The sequence below is a fragment of the Cyanistes caeruleus genome, chromosome 16 (genome assembly GCF_971803275.1).
Source record: "Cyanistes caeruleus chromosome 16, bCyaCae1.hap1.1, whole genome shotgun sequence".
In the NCBI taxonomy this organism is placed as follows: Eukaryota; Metazoa; Chordata; class Aves; order Passeriformes; family Paridae; genus Cyanistes; species Cyanistes caeruleus.
This window is the reverse complement of record NC_141716.1, coordinates 9,158,009-9,177,975: the sequence shown is the minus strand read 5'-3', so window position 1 is coordinate 9,177,975 and position 19,967 is coordinate 9,158,009. Positions and strand designations below refer to the sequence as shown.

The following is a 19,967-nucleotide window of genomic DNA, read 5'->3' as shown; positions in this document are numbered from 1 at the left end:
GTGTTCAGCCAAGCAGCTGGGATGTTCCACAAATAACAGCTCTGGCAAAGGCTGGTGGAACACTCAGAGACTCACATGAAGCAGTTTGCAGGGAGGAAAGCAGCTCCCATGGACGCCAGCCCCTGCTCACACATCCAGCTGCAGCACAGATCCCACCTTGTGGCCCACACACGGCAGTAAACTCACCATCACTCCCAAATCCACCAGCACAGGAACAAAGGTACCTGCACACCCCTCCCAAATGGGGCTGCTCACCTGCAGAGAGCCCCTCCCAGCTGAAACCAGTGCTTCCCTACAGCTAAGTGTTCTGGAAGAGGAGGGAGGGCTATCTATGATCTAGGGCTGCCCAACAAGCTTCTCTCTCCCCCAGCTCCGGCCGTGGAGGGGAAACCATTTCCCAGCTCCTTCAGGTCCCACCAGCAGCGTTGGGGAATTCCTGTCTCTTCAGCCCTGCCTGTGCCAAGGCACACACAGATGCTCCTTTCCCTGACATTATGTAGGTTAATAACATGCAATGTGATGGCAAGACACAGGGAACCGCAACGCAATGTCAATATTTAGCTTTTACACATTTGGCTAATTAGGAAGCAACCTGTGATTCCCTGAGAAGGAGGCAGGGCTGCCTCGCCCCTCTCCCTCCCCTCCTGAATGTTCCCCCTTCAGATGGGATAAACGTCAGCTCCCTATTTCTGGAGTTCGCTGGTCGCAAACGGTCTGTCCCAAAATGCTATTCCCAGGCAGTGGATGTCAGAAATCATTATACTAAATAAAGCCTCATGAATGATTCATGAGGCTGGATTTCACATTAATCAGGGAGAGATGGGCAAAAGCAGCAGAGCATCGCAGACCGCCCTGTCGTGTTCCTGCACAGCCGGGCAAACGGGAAGCTTTGGACCTTCAAGGCGCAGATCAGAGACATGGTGGCAATCAGAGGAGCACCCTGGTCCCAGCAGGATTGGAGACTGACCCAGCAGAGACTGAAAGAGGCAGCGGACTGTTGCCCAAATACCTTTCTGCTTCAGGAACTCCTGTGACTCGATCGTGTTAATGACCCCAGGGCTGCTGCTCCGAGCATCCTGAGATGCACGACTGCTTTCTGCAAGAGCTTGGGAATCCTGTACTGACTCCCTGGCTCTGTGCATGATGGCCTCTAAAAATAGAAAAGTGCTTTCCTGAAATGTCATCAGGAGGCTCTTTCCAGGGCTCAGGGAAACGGGGTTTCTGCCTGGATGCCAAGCTGCATCCCAGCAAACCACTGAGCATCTTATTGGGACACAAATGCTACTTCCACTGCTCCAAGAGTTTGGAAAGAAGCGCTCTCTCTTCAGGTACCTGAATCTGCCTAAAAAAACAAGCCCTGAACTCTGTCACAATCAATGAAAAAATGAGGGGTATCCTCAGCATTGCAGCTGGTGGAAGGAGGTAATGAAACCTGGGGTCCTGTGTGCATATTGCAGGAGCAAGTGCCTGTGTCTCCCCCAGCCATCCAGACTCAGCCAGCAAGCTCTCATCCACCTGCATCCTGCATCCTTGGCTTCTTCTCTTCTGCTTGCGCAAAGATCCCTGGTAAAAAACCCTCAAAACTACAAAAATCTAGTGACAAGCAGCCAGGATGGCTGTACAGCAGGGAAAAATCCATAGCCAGCATAGCAAACCTGGGCTCTGACATGGAGACAGCAGTGATTCTCCATGCAGCAGCAGAGGAATATCTATCAGGAGACTCAGGAGCTGTCAGACACCCCTGCTCCCCCCTGCTGTGGCTCTGCAGCCTTCCCAGGGCTGGCAGTGAGTCACCAGCCCTGAACCACAGAACCACAGCACGGCAGATCCGCTGCCCAGGGCACCTGGGGGGCTCGGGGGGTCCCCTGCCAGTCTGGCCCCCCAGAGCCACCCTGCAGCCCTGGGTGTTGTGTCACCCCACACCCAGTGCTCCAACATCTCCAGCCCCACATCCTCCTCCGTGGACTGAGGTGTCCTGCCCATGCTGGACATGCTGGGATGATGTCTAAAGGAGGGAGAGGCAGAGATGGGATGGAGGAACTCAGCAAGTCCCTGGCACCCTTCAGAACCTTAAGACCTGAAGACACTCTGGCAGCAGAGCTCTCTCACCACCCCCAGCACTGCTGAACCTTCTGCAGAGAGCCCAAAAGACAGCATCCTTGCAAAGACAGGAGCAGACCCTTCCTTGCACCCAAGCATCTCCAGCTGTAGTTGTTCCTGCGTGTTCATCCCAGCCAGCACAGAGGCAGCTGGAGGCAGAGCTGGAATGGGAGCAGGGCGCTCATCCAGAGCCTCAAACCTCCAGGGCACTTCCACCTACAAAACTACCAGAGTGATAATTCACCAGCAACTTATAGTTTTGAAATTCTCAGCTGTGTCATCACAGCTGGGCAGAGAGTGAAGAGCCCCAAGCCCTGTGGCCACTCTCTGTCTCCAGCTCTGGTGGGGAGACAGAGCCTCAGGGCAGGTTTGCTGCCCCTGCCTCCACCAGTGCCAGGCCCTCACCTGGGTTTGCTGTGGGATGAAATTATCCACAGGATCAGATAAATCTCAGGGAAATCACCCTTTAACTTGACCCCCTTATTGCACAAAGAGACTGATTTCCAATTTGCCTCATTGTATGATTTCTAAATACTAATTTATAAGGTATTTCCATGTACAGTGCAGCACAGGGGCAGGTGATGGACCTCCCTGCTCCACCCAGCCTGGCCTTGCTGGCAGGAATCAGAGGCCACCTCTGGCTCCCTCCATGGCCATGGCCTTGGCTGTGCACAGCTATCAAAAGCAAAATGCAGGGCAAGTGTCCTCACTGCACAAGCCTGCCGAGAGTCAGAGCTCGGCTGCACTCTTGGATACTTGCATCATTTGGCCTGCAGTATTGTAAGATTTAATTACAGTTAAGGTTGTGCTTCCATCTTCACCTGTCTCTCTCCTGGCAGAGAATCCAAGGAGTGAGTCCATGCTGCCTGTGCAAGAATGGGTAGGATGACTGGGTTTTGTGGCTTTCTCTGTACTGGTAAATGAAGTGTGACTGGACTGAGCCTGACACCAAAGATGAGTGTCAGGGAACAGAGCAAGTCCTGCCATTAACCTCTGACACCACGCTGCCCTTCCACCTGCATCCCTACCTGTGGCAGCTCCTAGCTCTGCTGGGAATGGTCTGGAGAGGGCTTGGCCCTTGGGAAGGAAGCCCTGGCCTGAGATGCTCCAACAGGTTAATGATGAGCCTGGGAACAGCCTTTGTTTTTCATGCATTCAGTTCTGGTAATGTGTCCTGGGTGTTGGAGGATGGTGAGACAACCTGGAGCAGAAACAGAGCAGAGGGAGGGGGTGCAGCACGTGGGGATTGCAGGTTGCTGGAAGATGGAGGCAATCCAAATGCTCAAGGCATGTGGGAACTCAACAGTAAATCAGTGCTCTGAAATGCCTGACCTTACACTGCAGCATCTCCCTGCTCCCTTGCCAGAGGCTCTCCATCTATATAAAAAATAGCCATTGCTTTGGTACAACTCTCCAGATTTTCTCATGTTTCCTGTTAGAACTTCAGAGCTCAAATGCAAGTCAAGGTCTCCAGCAAGTTCAGTGAATGGTCATCAATCTTTCCTGGCTCAGGCACCCAGTGAGCTCAGTAAAACTCAAGTCCAGAGGAGTTCCAGGCTGTCAGAAGGATGGGCTGTTGCAGGCCATACTGAGAGCCTGTCCCAGGCCTGCTGCAGATGGATTCCAAGGAATCACCTTTCTGCAGTGGTATATATATATATATATATATATATATATATATATGTATGTACATATATTGGATATACAGGTGTATCCAAGGGACTGAATGAAGCTGGTTAATTAATTTTCAGCATGGAGCAGGCTGATATCCCCCTGTCAGCAGCATCTGACACACACACCCTGTGGCTCTGGGAGGAAAATGGGGGTTGTAGGGATGGAATCTTGTGGAGTTTGTGTCCCTACTTTTCTCCTCCTGCTCAGAGGATGCTGCTAGCACAGCTCCCTTTCTCTCCCGCAACCCCATGAACTGGCTTCAGGGAGAGGCATGGAAACTGGGACAGTTGATGGCACAAGAATGGGAACAGCCAATGGCATGGAAAGGAAAAGCCCAAGCCCCTCCAGCTGGAGCAACCCCCTCCCATAGCCCGGGGAACAAACACACCAGCAAGCACAGAAACCACCAGGAAATAACAGTATTAAGGAAAGCCCATGCATTTAGCATTAAGTCTTTGCCACTGAGAAACACAAGCCCAGGCTTTTGCATCTGCCCTAATTTAGCTCTTTCCCTCTGGAAAAGACTATTTGTGAAGTGCTTTGTGCTCATGTCCCCGGCATTAATCAGCCCATCAGCCGCCAGCTCCGCGGATCCCCCTGCGCTCGCAGGTGCGCTGCTCTATCCCACCCTCCCACGTGGCTCCGGCCTTTCACAACAGATATCCAAGGGGCTCAAAAGTGCTTGAAGAATTTTCTTTTAATTAGAGGAGCTCTGGAGACATGCTATATTCATATGTATTTCCTGCTATTTTTTTAATTTATTGCTACGTCAGCTATTAAAAAAAATAAAAAAAAAAAAAGGCAGAAAGAAGAAAGGAAGGGAGCTGCCACAAGCTGAGCGCCTTTTGGGATGACTCACTGCAGCACTGAAATGGCTGCTGGCTTCAGACTCACCCTGCCTCTGCGATTTGCTTCCAGACTGCAGAAGAGACCACGGCAAGAGGTTTTGCCCCCCGTGCCCGTGTGGAGGATTTGCGTGCGGTTATCGACATAATCCGCCCTGGTCTTCAGCGGGTGGAGACTCGCCTTCCTCAAGAGAGGAAAATGGGGGGAGACATGAAAGGAAGAGATGGCGAGGCATTTCCAGCTGACCTGATTTTCTGCTTGTTCCCATCTCCACATCACTGCCAGTTAGCTCAGGAGTGGCAGTGGGAGCACGGGGCTGGCCTGTGCCGTGGGGAGCTGCGCCTCAGCGGGGCCATCGTAAACACAGCTGTGCCAAGGAACAGCCCTTACACCTCAGTTTGCTGGAAAACAGCCTTAAAATGTGAGTCTCCCTTTCCTGCCACAGCATACCAGTGTCAGTGCAAAGGCAGGCCAACGAGCTCTGGTTGGCTCGTGGCAGAGTCAGGCCTTTCGCCTCTGAATTTGTGCAGAAAAGGGAAAATTCGCCTCAGGTGTCATTGATGCAGCAGCCAAGTCCCCTCTGAAGGATGTCGTGATGCCAGCACAAACCTGCACGGGGCCTCTGCAGCCTGGGAAGTGAACTTCCCTCCTCTGCAGCTGCTTCCAGCCAGAGCCTTCAGCTGCAGCAGGAAACATGGAGGTGTCTCCTCTCCGCATCTCCCCAGCCCCTTCCCAGGGCGATCCCTCCAGTCTGGGGGCAATAAGGGCAGAGCCAAGGCAACTCCCTTCCCACTCATGATTCAGCTCCTCCACATGGCCCAGGGACACTCAGCACACCTCCTTGTACTGGGAGAGCTGATTTTGGAGGGGACAGGACTGGGGTCTACTCTGTAGTACAGCAAAAACAGGGCTCTGGTGCAGACACAAAGTGCCAGATGGAGTGGGCGCCCTTGCAGCGCCAGGCACAGCTCCTTCCCTGAAAAATGGCTGGATGAGAACTATTTTCAGATGGGAAAAGAAAATTCACCCTGATCACCATATGTCAGTGACAGGCAGAGAAAACCCCACGTGGGAGCCAGCCCTCCTCCTAGCCCGTGGGCAGCACCCCGCCGGGGCTCAGCACCCACCATCAGCCAGGCTCGCAGCTGCCTGGAGCAGACAAAGATGGGCATGTTTATCTTGCAGCTTCCAGGGATGCTCAGCCATCTCTAATTGCCATAAAAATAAATGCTTTTTGCTTCGTATCACAGAACAGAGGAATTTCCCTCTGGTTTTTTTTTACTTTTTTTTTTTATTATTTTTTTCCCTCTTTTCTGAGGCCTCCCTCAAAGTCATCCCTTCCCCCTCCCTCCGCTGCCTCCTTGCCATGTAAACAAGCACAGGCACACACAGTCTGACACATCACACACATGGAGACACGCTGATGGCCCTGCAGCGGCCAGCACTGCCTGGCACAGGGACAGGACTGGCAGCACACGCGGGAGGCGGGCGTGCGGGCAGGGGGAAGGATGCTCGCCACCAAAAAGAGCTCTCAGCCCGCCTCGTGCAAGCCTGGAGAAGGCTGAGAGCCATCAGGCTCCAGCCCCTCGGACTGCAATCAGCGAGCCGATGGAAGGGATGGAGAGGGGGCTGTGAAGTCTCGCCCCGTGCGAGCCGCCTGTCTGACACAGCTGCTCTGTGCTGGCTGGCGGAGCAATGAGCCATCGCTGCGGGGACATGCAGCCTCGGCCGTCACCCTGGGAAGGTCCCTTTCCCATCCTCTCCCTGCCATCCCCCTGCTCCAGCAGCTGACTTCCGGGGGAGTTGGTGCGCTTGCGGTGCTCCCCGGGCTGTCTGGGGATGGCCCCGGGCGGCGGCGGCTCGCTGACCTGAAACCCAGCGTGTGCCATGCCCGGGACTCGCTGCCTTCACCCACCTCCCAAAGAGCCTTTAAGGAGACGCCGAGGAGCTCGGCGAGCCAGGGGAGCGCTTCCCCGCGGGGCTGCCCCGGTGCCACACTCGCTCCCAGTTCCGAGGAGCAAGATGGAGATGGATCGCACGGAGGGCGGCTGCGAGGGCAGGGGCGCATCGTGTGCCCGGCACAGGGCGGCACCGCTGCCCGGGCCCTGCTCGGCCTGAGCACACCCGGCACGGGACGGCCCGGCACCCCCAGCTCCGGGGGCTCAGCCCCACCGACAGCGCTTGCCACCCGGGCAGCTTCGCAGAGAGCTGGGGTAGCCCAGGGCCGGGTGGGACGGGTACCCCCAACGCGGCTGCCACAGCCATCCTGTGAGCTCTCCCGCCTTGCAAGGGACTGCCAGCAGGTAAGAGTTCAGGAAAGCCGGGGAACCCTCGCCTGGTCCAGATTCCCGGCTCGGTGGTGCCTTCGCAGGGGACACCGCCAGCTTCGCACGGAGCTGTGCCGACCCGTCGGCCGCTTTCACCGAAATCGGGTCGCTGGTCTTGCCCGGTGGCTTCTCCCGGGCATCCTTAGTCCTGTACAGAGCTCGGGAGGGGCTGGTGGGAGGCAGAGGCAGCCAGGAACCGGGCACCGAGAACCGGGCACCGGGCTCTGGGTACAGGGAATCGGGCACCGGGCTCTCCCGGGAAGGGCGGCGGGCGGGACCCCCGGCCCCGCGGAGCTTCTGCCGCCGCCGCCGGCCCCGCAGGGCTCGCGGCTCCGCGCCGGGCGCGCTCGCTGCGGCGGGGGCGGCGCCGAGGCAGGTGAGCGGCGGAGCGGGGCCGGGCTCCGCGTCCGGGGTGCTGCGGGCACCGGCAGAGCGGGGACCGCGCCACCGACACCCGGGGCGGGCGGGGACGAGGGCAGCGGCATCCCGGGGCGGGGTGGGGACCCGCGGCATCGGCATCCCGGGGAGCTGCAGGCACCGACATCCCGGGGACCCGCGGCGCTGGCATCCCGGGGCGCGGCGAGGACCTTAAGATCGGTAACACAGGGACCGGGGCACCCGCAACCCGGGTAGCCGGGGTACCGGAACCCCCGGCCATTGCAGGGGTCAGCACCCTGGGGTGCGACGGGGACCCGGGCCATCGGCATCCCGGGGTGAGAGGGCAACCGGAGCAGTGGCGTGCAGGGATGAGCTTGGGGAAGCGAGGCACCGACATCCCGGGGTAAGCGAGGAGCCGCCGTGGCGGCATCCACAGCCCGGGATGCTGCCGGGTGCCGGGGCGCAGGGACTCTCCTCCCCGTCCCTCTGCGGGCGCGTGTAGGGGAGTCCCCGGCCCCGGAGCCTGCCTCCCCCTGGGGCTGCATCCCCCTCTCCGGGGAACGGAGCACGGAGGTCCCTCTGGAGAGCCGTGCAGGCGCAGTGCGAGACCAGGGAGACAGCGCTGGGCTGTGGGTAATCACCCTCTCCTGCACCCGAGGCGAGCAGGGAGTCCCCCGTCATCTCCATCTCCAGCCCTGGGCATTTTGGTGGCCTCTCAGCGTACAGCAGCAGCTTGTGCTCTGCCTGCAGGGAGCAGCCAGTAGTGGGAATCCCCCTTCCATTCTCCCCACTGCCTGCCTGGCAAACCCCCGCACCGCCCGAGGCGAGGCTCGCTCCTCAGCATCTTGAGACGCTCGGCAGTGGGGATGGGGCTCTGCAGGGACAATTTTGGGTGACCAGAAAGCAGATGTCTCCTCAGTCCTGTCATATGGGGACACCACCCAGCAGGAGATGGGATGCCACCCAGCCCCACTGCCCCCCTCAGGCACTCAGCAGGGGACCCCCAGTCCTACCCAGTCCCATGGATATCCTGCCCAGGATCTCCTCGGTGGTTTGCAGCCACCACCCCTGCCCACCCCGGACGTGCACGGTCACAAGCCCCGGGTGACAGGGCGTTTAGGTCTAGGCTACAGGCAAAGGATAAGAGGTTCCTCCTCCTCTACGCATTTCTAATGGCTCCTTTGAGACAAGCCACACGACTCCCTGCTGGGAAGCCTCGCTGAGCTGTAAGTACAGGGTTTTTTATTTGGGCTGTTAATCTAAATCCATTGTATCTGGTTGGAAAAGACCCTGTGTGCAATGCTCCCTTCACTTGCTGCATCCTCACTTGAATGTCTGTTAGCACCTTCCTTCCCACTCCCTTGAGTCCCCTCTGCCAGGTAGAATAAATATACTAACTTCCATTTGAAAGCCTTTGAGAAAAAAAAAAAATATGTTGTCAAGGGAAACTCTTCTAGCATTACTTATAGACATGCTTGATCTATTTTATATTTTATTTTTACTGTCATAAATGCATATATCAGGGATTTTTTTTTCCTCCACCAGATAGATATTAATTTGAACGCCCAACACCCAGCTCACACTGGGCTTGTGTAATTCTGACGGTTGTCTCAAAATAGCTTACAATATATTTCAACATTTATCAGAAAGAGACTGGCTTTATCTGTTCCCTTTTTCCAATCATTCATGGAAATTTTGGGTCAAGTGAAGAAAAATTTTGCAAATTCACTTTATCCCAGACAGACACATTTGTATTCTCCGTCCGTCAATGGTTTTAAATAAAAATCACCCAAGCTTCCCAAAGTAAGCTTCTGTTTCCCAGCTGATGCCCCTGCAAACGTGAACAGGGCGCACGCTTTGATGGTCAGGGGAGATCACACCAGGTCCCAGTGCAAAGCCCAGTTTTATTCTAAAGCTGAGCTTAGCCATTTGTGAAACAAATAGGCAAGAGTTATAAAACTATTAATTGCTGCTTTAGATTCCTAGATGAAAGCTGTATGTGGGCAGAAGGAATTTGGTCTATTCATAAGCGAACATCAGAAAGGAACATCTCTGGCAGTTCGTGACCCTTCTCCTCGCTCTGCTTCCAGTGCAGGAGGGATGGAGGGATTTCCCTGGGGTGCAAAGCTTGCGGGGTCCTGACACCCACACTTAAATTTTGAGCTGGGAGAGAGGTAGGAGCCGTCTCCCTTCTGGCTGTCAGGGTTTGGCACGTCTCATCCAGAGCCACAACCGTGCACTGGGGATGGTCTGGCTGAGCTGGAGCAATGCTTTGGGCTTGTCCTGTGTTTCTGGGCTGTCCTGTGCCCCAGCCCAGCTCCCAAACCACCTTGCCTTTGATTTTGGTGGCATTTGGCCCGACCTTTTAGAGAAGCTGCTCTATAGGGAGGGTGCAGAGAGAATCTGATGCTTGTTTTGGGATAAGCTGGATCCCACAGATGCACCTCCAGGGTCCCCCATCTGTGTGTGTGCTTATAGCCTGAATGCATGAGCATCCTTCTGGAAGGAACCTGGATTAGTCATCCCTACCCCACAGATGGGCTGTGTGATGTCTTCTCTGGAAAAGCTAATCTGACACTGAAATTCCAATTTATCCCTGAAAGAGGAGTTTTCACCCCTTCTTCCTTGCTTTTGGCTTAAGCATTAAAAAATGGATCCTTCTCCTTCCCTCCCCTTTGAAAGGCAAGACAATGAGTCCATTAAGCTCTGAGGTTGATCACGAGCCTGTTGTCTCCTCCAGACGTGGTGTAATGGAAGCTCTGGTTGTGGTGCAAAGCTGTGTCTTTAAGGAGCCCTGGCCGGGAGATGCAGTGGAGTTCTCAGATGCCTTTGCCAGGCTGTTTCACACAAATCTGGCATTTCCTGCACCCACAGCCCTGCTCAGCTTAAAAGCACCTCCGGGGCTACCCATTACCTGTTCCTCTGCAGCTCTGCTCTGACCTACAGGTTTGGAAGTGACCTCCCAGTCTGACAAACCTTTTACACCAAGCTTCTCAGACTTGAAAGCAAGTAGAGCCCTGTGTTTGCCCCAGAAATCCTGTGAGAGGGCTGGTGAGGAAGAAAGGGCTGCAGTGGGACCCACCTCGTGTCACTGACCTGGTTTTGTCCCCTGGTGGCTGCTGTGGGACCAGGCTGTCCTGTGTGGGGTCTGCTGGCACCTCAGCATCACTGCAGGGGCTGCAGCCTTTTCTCCCTTGGCTCCTGTCTGTGCCCTCTGTCCCCACAGCTCCTAAAAGCTTGGAAAATTCTGTGGGTGATATTAGACAGGAAAAAAAAGTAATTCCTCACCTGAGAGAGCAGATCAGTGTCCCTCAACCCCCACCACTCTGTGCCAGGAGCAGAGGGATCCCGTGAGTACAGGGCTGCTCCATGTGTCCCCTGGTTGCTTTGATGAATAAGGTAGGTGGAAAAATCTGATTTTGAGGTGGTGCATAAAGATCACAATGATTTTTATTTGCCTTTTTGCTCTAAATTTCTGGTCAGGACAAGTAAATGCATCTGAGGGGTGGAAATGCTTCTCTTTCTTTGATGCTTTAACTGTTTCTCATTAGAAAATAGAATTTCTGCTGCACAAAAATGCCTGGCACCCTGAAACTTATAAATCCCTAAAACACAATAGAAGTCAAAACTCTGGGTTTTTATTTTATTTTTGATTTTATTCAGTCATCAATGATTCTGAATCATGTTTTTGTTATGTTTCAACATAAAATAATCTTAATATTTTACATGGCAGAACACACAAGAGGAAACAAAACAGGCAGATGAATTGTTTTGACACTTCTTCCTCTCAAATCCTCCCTAAAATTGACACCTTCTGTGACAATACTTTGATTTTGGCAAAACTGCCTGTGCTGCTGGAAAGATTGCACCATCTAAGGACTTTTTGACCAGGTCTAATTAGCAGTGTAGGTAGTGGGGCTACAAAGCACTTTGGCAGAATCACAGCAGTGGTGATTTGACAAGATCTAATTTTTCCTGCGGGAGACTCTTTGGGGAATAAATCTTCTCTTCAGTGACTAATTACCTGTTTGAAGAAGGAGAGCCCCATGGGTGAGGTGCTGGAGGTGCATTAAACTGCCTTCCTTAGGCCATTGACAACCTGCAGAGGGAGAAACTTTAGGAGGTAAAAAAGCAAGGAAAATTTCACATGGAAAAATCATCGGCTTTTCTTTTTTCAGCTCCCATACCACAGGAGAACAAGTCTAAAGCTGTTTCTCTCCTTTCCTCTTTGGTCCTCACTTCTCAGAACACAAACATCCCTCCTCTCTCCCCAGGGTGCTTCTGGCCCCCCCAGCCAGGAGCACCCAGACCTGGGGGAGCCCTGCGTCCCCTCCAGCCCCGCTGTCTCACCCACAGGTGGAACCCGCTGCTGCTCTGCTGATCATGGTCAACAAGACCTTAAATTACTGGGGTCCCAGTTTTGAGGAGGACGTTATCAACATCAACGTGGGGGGTCTGAGGAGGCGGCTCAGCTCCAGCGCCCTCTCCAAGTTCCCCGACACCCGCCTGGGGCGGCTGCTCTCCTGCGACTCCGAGGAGTCCATCCTGCAGCTCTGCGATGACTACGACGTGAGCGCCAGGGAGTTCTACTTTGACCGAAACCCCGGATTCTTCCTCTACGTCCTCCACTTCTACCAGACGGGGAAGCTGCACGTCATGGAGGAGCTGTGCGTCTTCTCCTTCTGCCAGGAGATCGAGTACTGGGGCATCAATGAATTCTTCCTGGACTCCTGCTGCAGCTACCGCTACCACGAGCGCAAGCTGGAGAGCCGGCACCACAACTGGGATGAGGAGAGCGAGGTGAGCAGCGTGGACACGTCCCCTGATGAGATCTCTGACATCAACCACGACCTGCTGCGCTACAGCACCCTGCGCTGCGGCAACGTGCGCAAGCGCCTCTGGCTCACCATGGAGAACCCCGGCTACTCCATCCCCAGCAAACTCTTCAGCTTTGTGTCCATCAGCGTGGTGCTGGTGTCCATAGCCACCATGTGCATCCACAGCATGCCCGAGTACCAGGATGTGGATGAGAATGGCAACGTGCTCGATGAACCCATCCTGCACAAGCTGGAGTATTTCTGCATCTCCTGGTTCACCTTCGAAGTATCCTCCCGCCTCCTGCTCTCACCCAACCCCAGGAAGTTCTTCAAGCACCCGCTGAACCTGATTGACATTGTCTCAGTGTTGCCCTTCTACTTCACCCTCCTGGTGGACGTGACCATGGGCAGTGACTCGGAGCTGGGCAACCTGGGCAAGGTGGTGCAGGTGTTTCGGCTCATGAGGATATTCCGGGTGCTGAAGCTGGCTCGGCACTCCACTGGACTGAGGTCACTGGGGGCCACCTTGAAGGTAAACTGTGTCTTTAGCTCCTTATCTACTCCTTTAGTCGCTGGGCAAGGAGGAGACCTCTGGCATGGCTCGGGGGATGGGGAAGTTCCTATTTGCAGCGAGCTCCCAGCTCTGGGTGTGCCTGGTGAGCTTGTTTGGGGTGGTGGCTTGGGCTGTTGGCTGTCTCTAAAGCAGGCAAAGGTGAGGAGCACGGACTGCACACACAGCACAAATCCACACAAATCCAGGTGCTTCCAGGGTCTCAGCCATCCCACTGTGGTATGAAAGCTTCATTGCACAGCGCTGGAATAGACTCAGCCATGCACAGGTGGATGGGCACGCCCCACCAGGAGTGAGTCAGTGCCCAGTAGGGCTGAGAGCGACCTGCTGAGCAGGTAGCAGGCCAGACAGCAGGTGCTGGGTCTACCAGCACCAGGCCTGTTCCTGTCCCCATTCTGGGAAAAGGGAACCCTCCTAAGGGCATGCTGCCAGCTGACCAGAGGCCAGTGTCCAACCTCTGGTGTCTGCCCATTTAGGGAAATGTAGAAATCCTGGTCCAGCTGAGTTGATACTTGAACGCTTCAGGATACAGTGAGGTTGGGACTGGCACAAAGCAGCAGTAGAAAAGCAAAGGGTGAGTTGCATGGCCTGGAACAGCCAGCCCCAGGCAGGGTCTATGCCCTCAGCAGAGGCTGGGTTTTCAGCAGCTGCCCCTCAGTGTGATGGAAAACTTGGCATGCAGGGCTGGGGGAAGCTGGTCCCAGGACCATGTGGTCCTCAGGAGGAAGCTCTGGAGGGGGAAATGCAGACTGCATGGAGGACCAGGGTTCAGGCAGATTTAGAAGTGGCATCCCTGCAGGTCTGGTGAGAGGCTCCACCTTCCCCAAAACATGCCCCAAGCCTGTGTTTCTCCAGACCCCCACCCACAGTACCTCTGGCCTCTTCAGACAGACCAAGGGCAACTTGAAATGTCTTGCAATCCTCACTATCCTGGTGCTGCAGCCAGGCCTCCATCACTGCAGCTCAGAGGTGAAGCAGGACCAGCTTCCACTCCCAGTGTGGTTCCACTCACCCCCACCATCTCTCCCCTCCATCCCCCTTCTGCTGAGGGCCATGTTCCTGAATCTGGAGAGAAGGAAACTCACTTCCTGTGCTTACAGAGAAAATCCAGCCTGGTGCAGAGGCAAATTAAACTCAGCCTTTAATTGTCCCTGGCTCTTGGTGATTGCATCAATAGGAATCCTGAAGCTGATGTGCTCCCAATGCCCCACCACACACGGGGCTCACGCTGGGCACTGGGGGATGATCACCAGGGCAAACACTGCCTCTTCCTGGGGCAATTGCACAAATATCCCTGTGCTTTTCCCCCTTCAAACAACTGGTGTACCACACAAATGGTCAAGGAAGCAATCTTTGTAACAGAGCCTGAAACTCAACCAAAGGGCCACTCTCCTCCCACTCAGTGCCTGGCATGGGAGGGAGCTGCAGCTCCTGGTGCTGCTCCCTCTGAAGGGCCATGACAGGGGTGAGTAGCTGGGGAACACCCTGTTTTCACTGCTGCAGCAGTGACAGGGCTGGCATGGGGTGTACTGGCATCGGCAGATCTCGGCTGCTGGGGTTGGACCCATTCCCGTGGCTGAGTCATGGAGAAAAGCAATCATTGAGTGTGAATAGGGGTGAGGATGGGCAGCAGAAAAGGTCTTCTGCCAGCTTCTGCTATGAAGAAGGATCAGCCCTGCCCAGAACTAATCTTGCAGAGCCCACAGAGCATCAAAATATTCCTGGCGTCCTCAAACTCGGCTGAGAAGAGAGTGCAGGGAGGGTTGTTTGAAATGAAGATGCCTGAAGTCCTACCTGCATCATACTTCTGATCACTCACCTTGAAAAAGCACTGACAAGTGACAGACCCAGGTAACACTGTTGATGAAATTTAAGTAAACTTGCACACGTGGAAGTCCTGCTGGTGCTCCATCCAAGCATGAACAACACCTTTCAGCAGAGCAGGCACTGATGGACTCATGTGCATATTACTAAGCAGCAAAGAGATCTGGGGAGCCAGCAGCGTCCTGGCTCTGGCTTCTGACGAGCAGCTGATTCACCCAGTGACGTGCTGGAAAGTGCCCCTTCCTGGGGACTCCATAGCCAGTTCTAAATGGGGATGAGCAAAGACACAAATCTGATGCAGCAGCTTGGCATTGTGATTTAGTGGGCACATAAATTACAACGTCTTCTTAATCATAATTTACTTCCTCTTGCGAGAGCAGAAAGCAGGAGCAGAGCAGTGAAGGCTGTTAACAGCCAGGAAGTGGCAGCGATGGCTCTGGCAAGCTGAGCGATTGTTCCCCTGCCATGGAAGTGCTAGCAGAGGGAATTCTGCCACTTGTGCGTCGTAAACCCTCAACAGTCCTCAGATTGCTTGGGGCCTGATCCACAGAGTGTTTAATTTGAGGAGAGGCTTCCTACACGTCTCTGCTCTTCCTCCCCGCCATGCCCGCCATCCGTTACGGCTATCGCAGCTCCGCGGCTGCGGCTTTGGGTCCCCTCTCCCACTGGCAGTCGATAGATGCTGATCCCTGGGGAATTACAGCACATACAGGGATCTTCAGGAGTTGCTGTCTGTCCCCTGAGGGGCCCAAATATGTAAAGAGGTTTGAACTGCACATCACACGTCACCCTGCTGTCACTACCATGGGCCGTCTTTGCTCGATCTCCACATCGGGATTTTTGGCAAGACTCAAGGTGGGCTCTTCCATTCCAATTGTCTTCTGCTGTACTGCAGGAAAGATGTGAATCTGGCAGCAACCTGGAGAGACTGCTGCTTGGAGGGTTTTTTGCTGGAGTCTTTTATTACCTAGCATTGCCTCCCCCAAGCTGGCTACTTGCTAAGCCTGCAACCCACCCAAACCCTGGTTAAAACTGCATCCCACCCAAAATCTATCCAAGCCTGCATCCCACCCGATCCTTGGCTAAACCTGCATTCGATCTGAACCCTGGCTAAGGGTCCCACTCAAGCCATGGCTAAAATTGCATCTCAGCCAAACCCCAGCTGCAGCTGCCTTCCCCCTCAATCAATCAATGAACCAGAAGTTTAGCAGATAAAGGGTTGCAAATAGGTGGCAGCCAGTGCTGAGGATCAGCTGGGAGATTTCTGGAGCCTTCCCTGTGCTACAAACCCTAACCCTGCTTGTAAATTGAAGCAGCAGGAGCTACAGAGCTGCCTGACTTCCCCTTTGCCTTTCCCCTCCAACACATCCCAGGGCCAGAACCAATACTCTTTAAAAATGCATGAGGTTATTTGGTGCTGCTGGTCCCCAGCTGGGATGTACAGACCTGCTGTTAACTTCCAGCCAGGAGCAGGTCTTTCTTGGCCAAGTGATACAGCCTTGGCTCTGAGCTGTTTGTCCTCCTCGAGGAGCTCCCTTGGCACTGCTATAGGGCACTTGCAGTCACAGGTGAGGGAGGAGAAAGGTGGAGGAGGAAGGGGAGGAAGAGGAGGTTATTTGGTATTACTGGCATTGGCTGAGCAGCTTTTGCCAGCTGTCTAAGCAAAGTCTCCTCATTCCCTGCCATGAATCCACCTCCTTTAAGTCTCATCCTAACCACAGAAGCCTTTTCCCACGTCTGCTGCTGTTTGCTTTGCTCAAATGTTGTTTCCTTTAGCTATTATGTGGTCTCTGCTTGTTAGAAGACTGGGAAAAAATCTGCACAATCAAAGCTCTGCTTTCCTTTACCCAAAAGATGAAGAGCAAGCTGGCAGGTCAGTGGGCAGAAACATCTAAAAAATTCACTTGTGGCAGTAAAAAAGTGATTGGACAAGCTGTGCTGGGAGGATGGTGGTGGCAGTCTGTCCCCTGGCAGTCCCTTCCCAGCATGACTTGTCCTCCAACCCCCTTGTCTCCCCCTTGGGCTTCTGGCACAGGTTTATGCTTTGTTCAAATATTAGGAATGTACAAAGAAAGATTGCAGCAGGAAGGTTTTAGGATGAAACCTGAGAAACGATGTCTTCTCCAAGGGGCACTGCATACCACTGCCATCAGAGTTGGGTGTCCCATGGCTCTATTCCCACCAAGGCTCCCAGACCCCTTGGGCTGTATCTCATCGAGCTGGGGCTTGTAGCACCCTATAGGATGGGTTCTGAGAGCAGCCCATGCTGACACTGGATGACCCATGCTGAGCCTGGACTGCCCTGGATGACCAGGGATGTTTGGTTTGGTGTCAGCTCTGATGTGATGTTTCTACACGTGTGTAACAAAGGGTTTCATGATTGCTGAGGCTCAGTGGTGCTGGGGTACAGGAGGGACCCTGGGGCTCAGGGGTCCCCATGGAGCCTGGGTTGAGACCTGGGTAAGAGCTGAGCTCAGCTGCAGCAGAGACCATGTCCTCCTGAGCAGTGCCAGCGACTCAGGAAGGTACAGACTGCTTCTTTTAGTGGCTGCTATTAGGTGGTTTCTGGAGACCTGCCAAGATAAAAGGAAAATGTGCTAAATATTGTTAGCTGAGATCAGGCCAGAGTGAGTGCTGGAGGCAGGGGAGCAGCCTCTGCCGGGGATCCCTGGCTGGGGAGCACAGATCTGTCTTCCCTCCTCGCAGGCTGGTGGAGTGCAGAGAGGCAGCTGTGGGTGCCAGGAACAATTCCTGACTGCACCACTTGTTCCAGATGTGAGTCACCCATGCACTCCTGCCCCATCCCAGCCCACCCCTGCAGCAGAGATGGATAGAGGCACTGAGATCCCTGGTGGAGTGCAGGGAGTCTGTGCAGGGCTGTGTTTGCACTGTGGGATCTCTGTGTCCTGGTTCCTGGCCCCCACTGACCGACTGTGCTTTGCCTTCCAGCACAGCTACCGGGAGGTGGGGATCCTGCTGCTCTACCTGGCCGTGGGGGTCTCTGTCTTCTCTGGAGTGGCCTACACTGCTGAGAAGGAGGAAGACGTTGGCTTCGACACCATCCCGGCGTGCTGGTGGTGGGGCACGGTCAGCATGACCACCGTGGGCTACGGCGACGTGGTGCCCGTCACCGTGGCGGGGAAGCTGGCGGCCTCGGGCTGCATCCTGGGGGGCATCCTGGTCGTGGCACTGCCCATCACCATCATCTTCAACAAGTTCTCCCACTTCTACCGCAAGCAGAAGGCGCTGGAGGCGGCCGTGAGGAACAGCGGCAAGAAGGACCCCGAGGAGGTGGGGAGCATCTCCAGCCGCGACCGAGACTCGGAGGCTCTGAGCGAGACCTCCCTGGGCAGGGGCAGCCCCGACCGCCGTGGGCTGACCCCCGGTGCCCACCCCAGCCCCTGACCCCTCTCTCAGTGGCCCTGGGACATGTGGGACCTGCCTGCTCACGGTGAGCATGGCACCGGGACACGGCGGAGGAGCCACGGCCGGCATCACCCCTGCCCTGCAAAGGACAGGAGGGGCTGGAGGAGATGCCCAGTGGGTGCTGGCTGCTTCCAGACCCTGTGCCTGCCTGATGTGTCTCAGCTTGCTCACCCGTGGCTGTAAAGGGAGGTTGTGGTGCTGGATATGCCCCTGCCAGAAAGGGAGGCGGAAAATAAGAAATACAAGTGACCCCTGACCAGGCACTGCCCCAGATATATGGAGAGGGATTTTTCTCTTCCCTTAGGTTTTGTGTTGTCCAGGGTGAGGTTAAATAGCTCAAGGATGAGGCAGCCCTCAACCAGGCTGGCAGCCCTTACAGATCCTGTGCCATGTTGACAGCTCCAGCCCCAGCCTTGTCCTACCTGGAAACAGCCTCAAAAGGCTCAACTGCCCCTCCAGCCATAAAGGAAAGGGGCCTGGGACTGGGTCTGTGTGGGAGGAGAGGTGTGTGCAGCTCAGGGTGAGCCCCATGTCCCCAGCCCTGCAGTGGGATTGATTGAACCTCACCTTCTTTCCATTGCAGATAGGATTTATCTGCTCTCCTGCACTGCCACTGCTGGCACCCCCAGGGACCTGGGGCTGTGCTGGGAGCACTGCCCACACATGGGGGAGGGATCCAGCTGGGGATGACCAGGCAGAGGGAAGGCAGCAGCAGTCAAAGGGGTCGAGCTGGGGGAACTGAGGAGCCAATCCCAGTGGGGCTGTCCCCCAAACCCTGGTCTCTCTTGCCACAGCCCCTAGCCTGGCTTAATCCTGCCTCTTCCCTCCCTGTCACAGGGCCAGGCAGGGGCAGGAGGGCTGCAAGGAGGGGGTCACAGTGTCCCAGGTGTCCCACAGGGAGCTGAGCTCCCCGGGTGCTGCTCACTCACCTTCCCTGTGCAGGGAGCGAGCTGGGGCAGAGGGGACCTTGCACCGCTTTTGTCACCACTGCGGGCAGGGAGGTCAGCCTGGAACACCAAACCCCCATCCTGCCTGGACCCCCAGCCCACCTGAGCACCTTCAGGGCTGCTCCCAGCACGGCAGTAATTCCCTACAGAGCTTTTCCCTGCCCTCCCACCCCCTGCTCTCTGGAAATTGTGTAGCTCCGTTGCACACAGAGGAGTGCACCCAGCAATGCCCGTTTTGAGTGGGAGAAACGTGCCTCCTGCAATCCCAAACCACCTCAAACACACGTTGAAGGCTGCAGGGTGACCCCAGGTACCTGGATCATGGGTTTGCTGCTGGTTGTCCTGGCTGGCTTCCAGCACAGCTGTAGCTGCCGGTGCCGCCTCTGCCTGTAGCGATCTGCTGGTCACAGGCAAGGAAAGCCAAACCAACACTGGTGCAGGTCCAGCCCTTCCCAACCCAGTGGGACTCAGGAAAGGTCCCCAAGGAACAGTGGTGTGGGATGGGAGGGTGCTCACGCTTCTGGCATCATCAAGTCTTCCAGTACTGACAGTTCATGGTCCGCTCCACGCTTATTCCTGCTGGGAGCTGGGACTGGAGAGCAGCACCCCCTGCTCTGACCAGCTCCTGCTGCACTGTTACTTGAATACAGGAAGGAGTTTCCCCTTCTCAACATAAATATTCCAGTAGCAAAATGTATTTATTCAAATGTGAAGAGTAAATTACATCCATTAATGAAAAAGCATTATGCAAATAATTAGGAGCATGTAAATTAATTTTCTATCTATGCATGGGATGCATACTGTATATTTTATTAAAGACCTCGATGATCTGCTGTGGATGCTGGTTTCTGTTTTGTGGCAGCTGGGTGTGCTCATGCAGCCAGGCTGAGCCAGGGCTGGGTCAAGGTGAGCAGGAGCAGCCAAGCTGCTCCCACAGCACTGCAGGTCCCTGTCAGCCAGCTCCATCCCCACCTTGGAGCACAGCAGTGCTCCCAGCTCAGCCCTGCTCTGGATGGTGTGCTGACAGCTAGTCCTTGTGCCTGGACCACTGCTGTCA

General features: G+C 55.1%; 1 protein-coding gene across 3 annotated transcripts; it reads left to right on the top strand.

Moving 5' to 3' along the window:
• Positions 1-5,974: 5,974 nt before the first annotated feature.
• KCNS1 (potassium voltage-gated channel modifier subfamily S member 1) lies at positions 5,975-19,747 on the top strand. Of its 3 annotated transcripts, none has more exons than XM_086852812.1 (3): positions 5,975-6,923; positions 11,682-12,674; positions 17,487-19,747. In XM_086852812.1, exons 2-3 carry the CDS (start codon positions 11,709-11,711, stop codon positions 17,940-17,942), a joined length of 1,422 nt encoding a protein of 473 aa, XP_086708938.1. In that variant the 5' UTR covers positions 5,975-6,923; positions 11,682-11,708; the 3' UTR covers positions 17,943-19,747. The 3 variants fall into 3 exon arrangements, with proteins under 3 accessions (XP_086708938.1, XP_086708939.1, XP_023795628.2); XM_086852813.1 differs by lacking the exon at positions 5,975-6,923 and adding an exon at positions 7,310-7,323 and having other exon boundaries at positions 17,487-18,034; XM_023939860.2 differs by lacking the exon at positions 5,975-6,923 and adding an exon at positions 8,464-8,551 and having other exon boundaries at positions 17,487-18,034.
• The last annotated feature ends 220 nt before the right edge of the window (positions 19,748-19,967 follow it).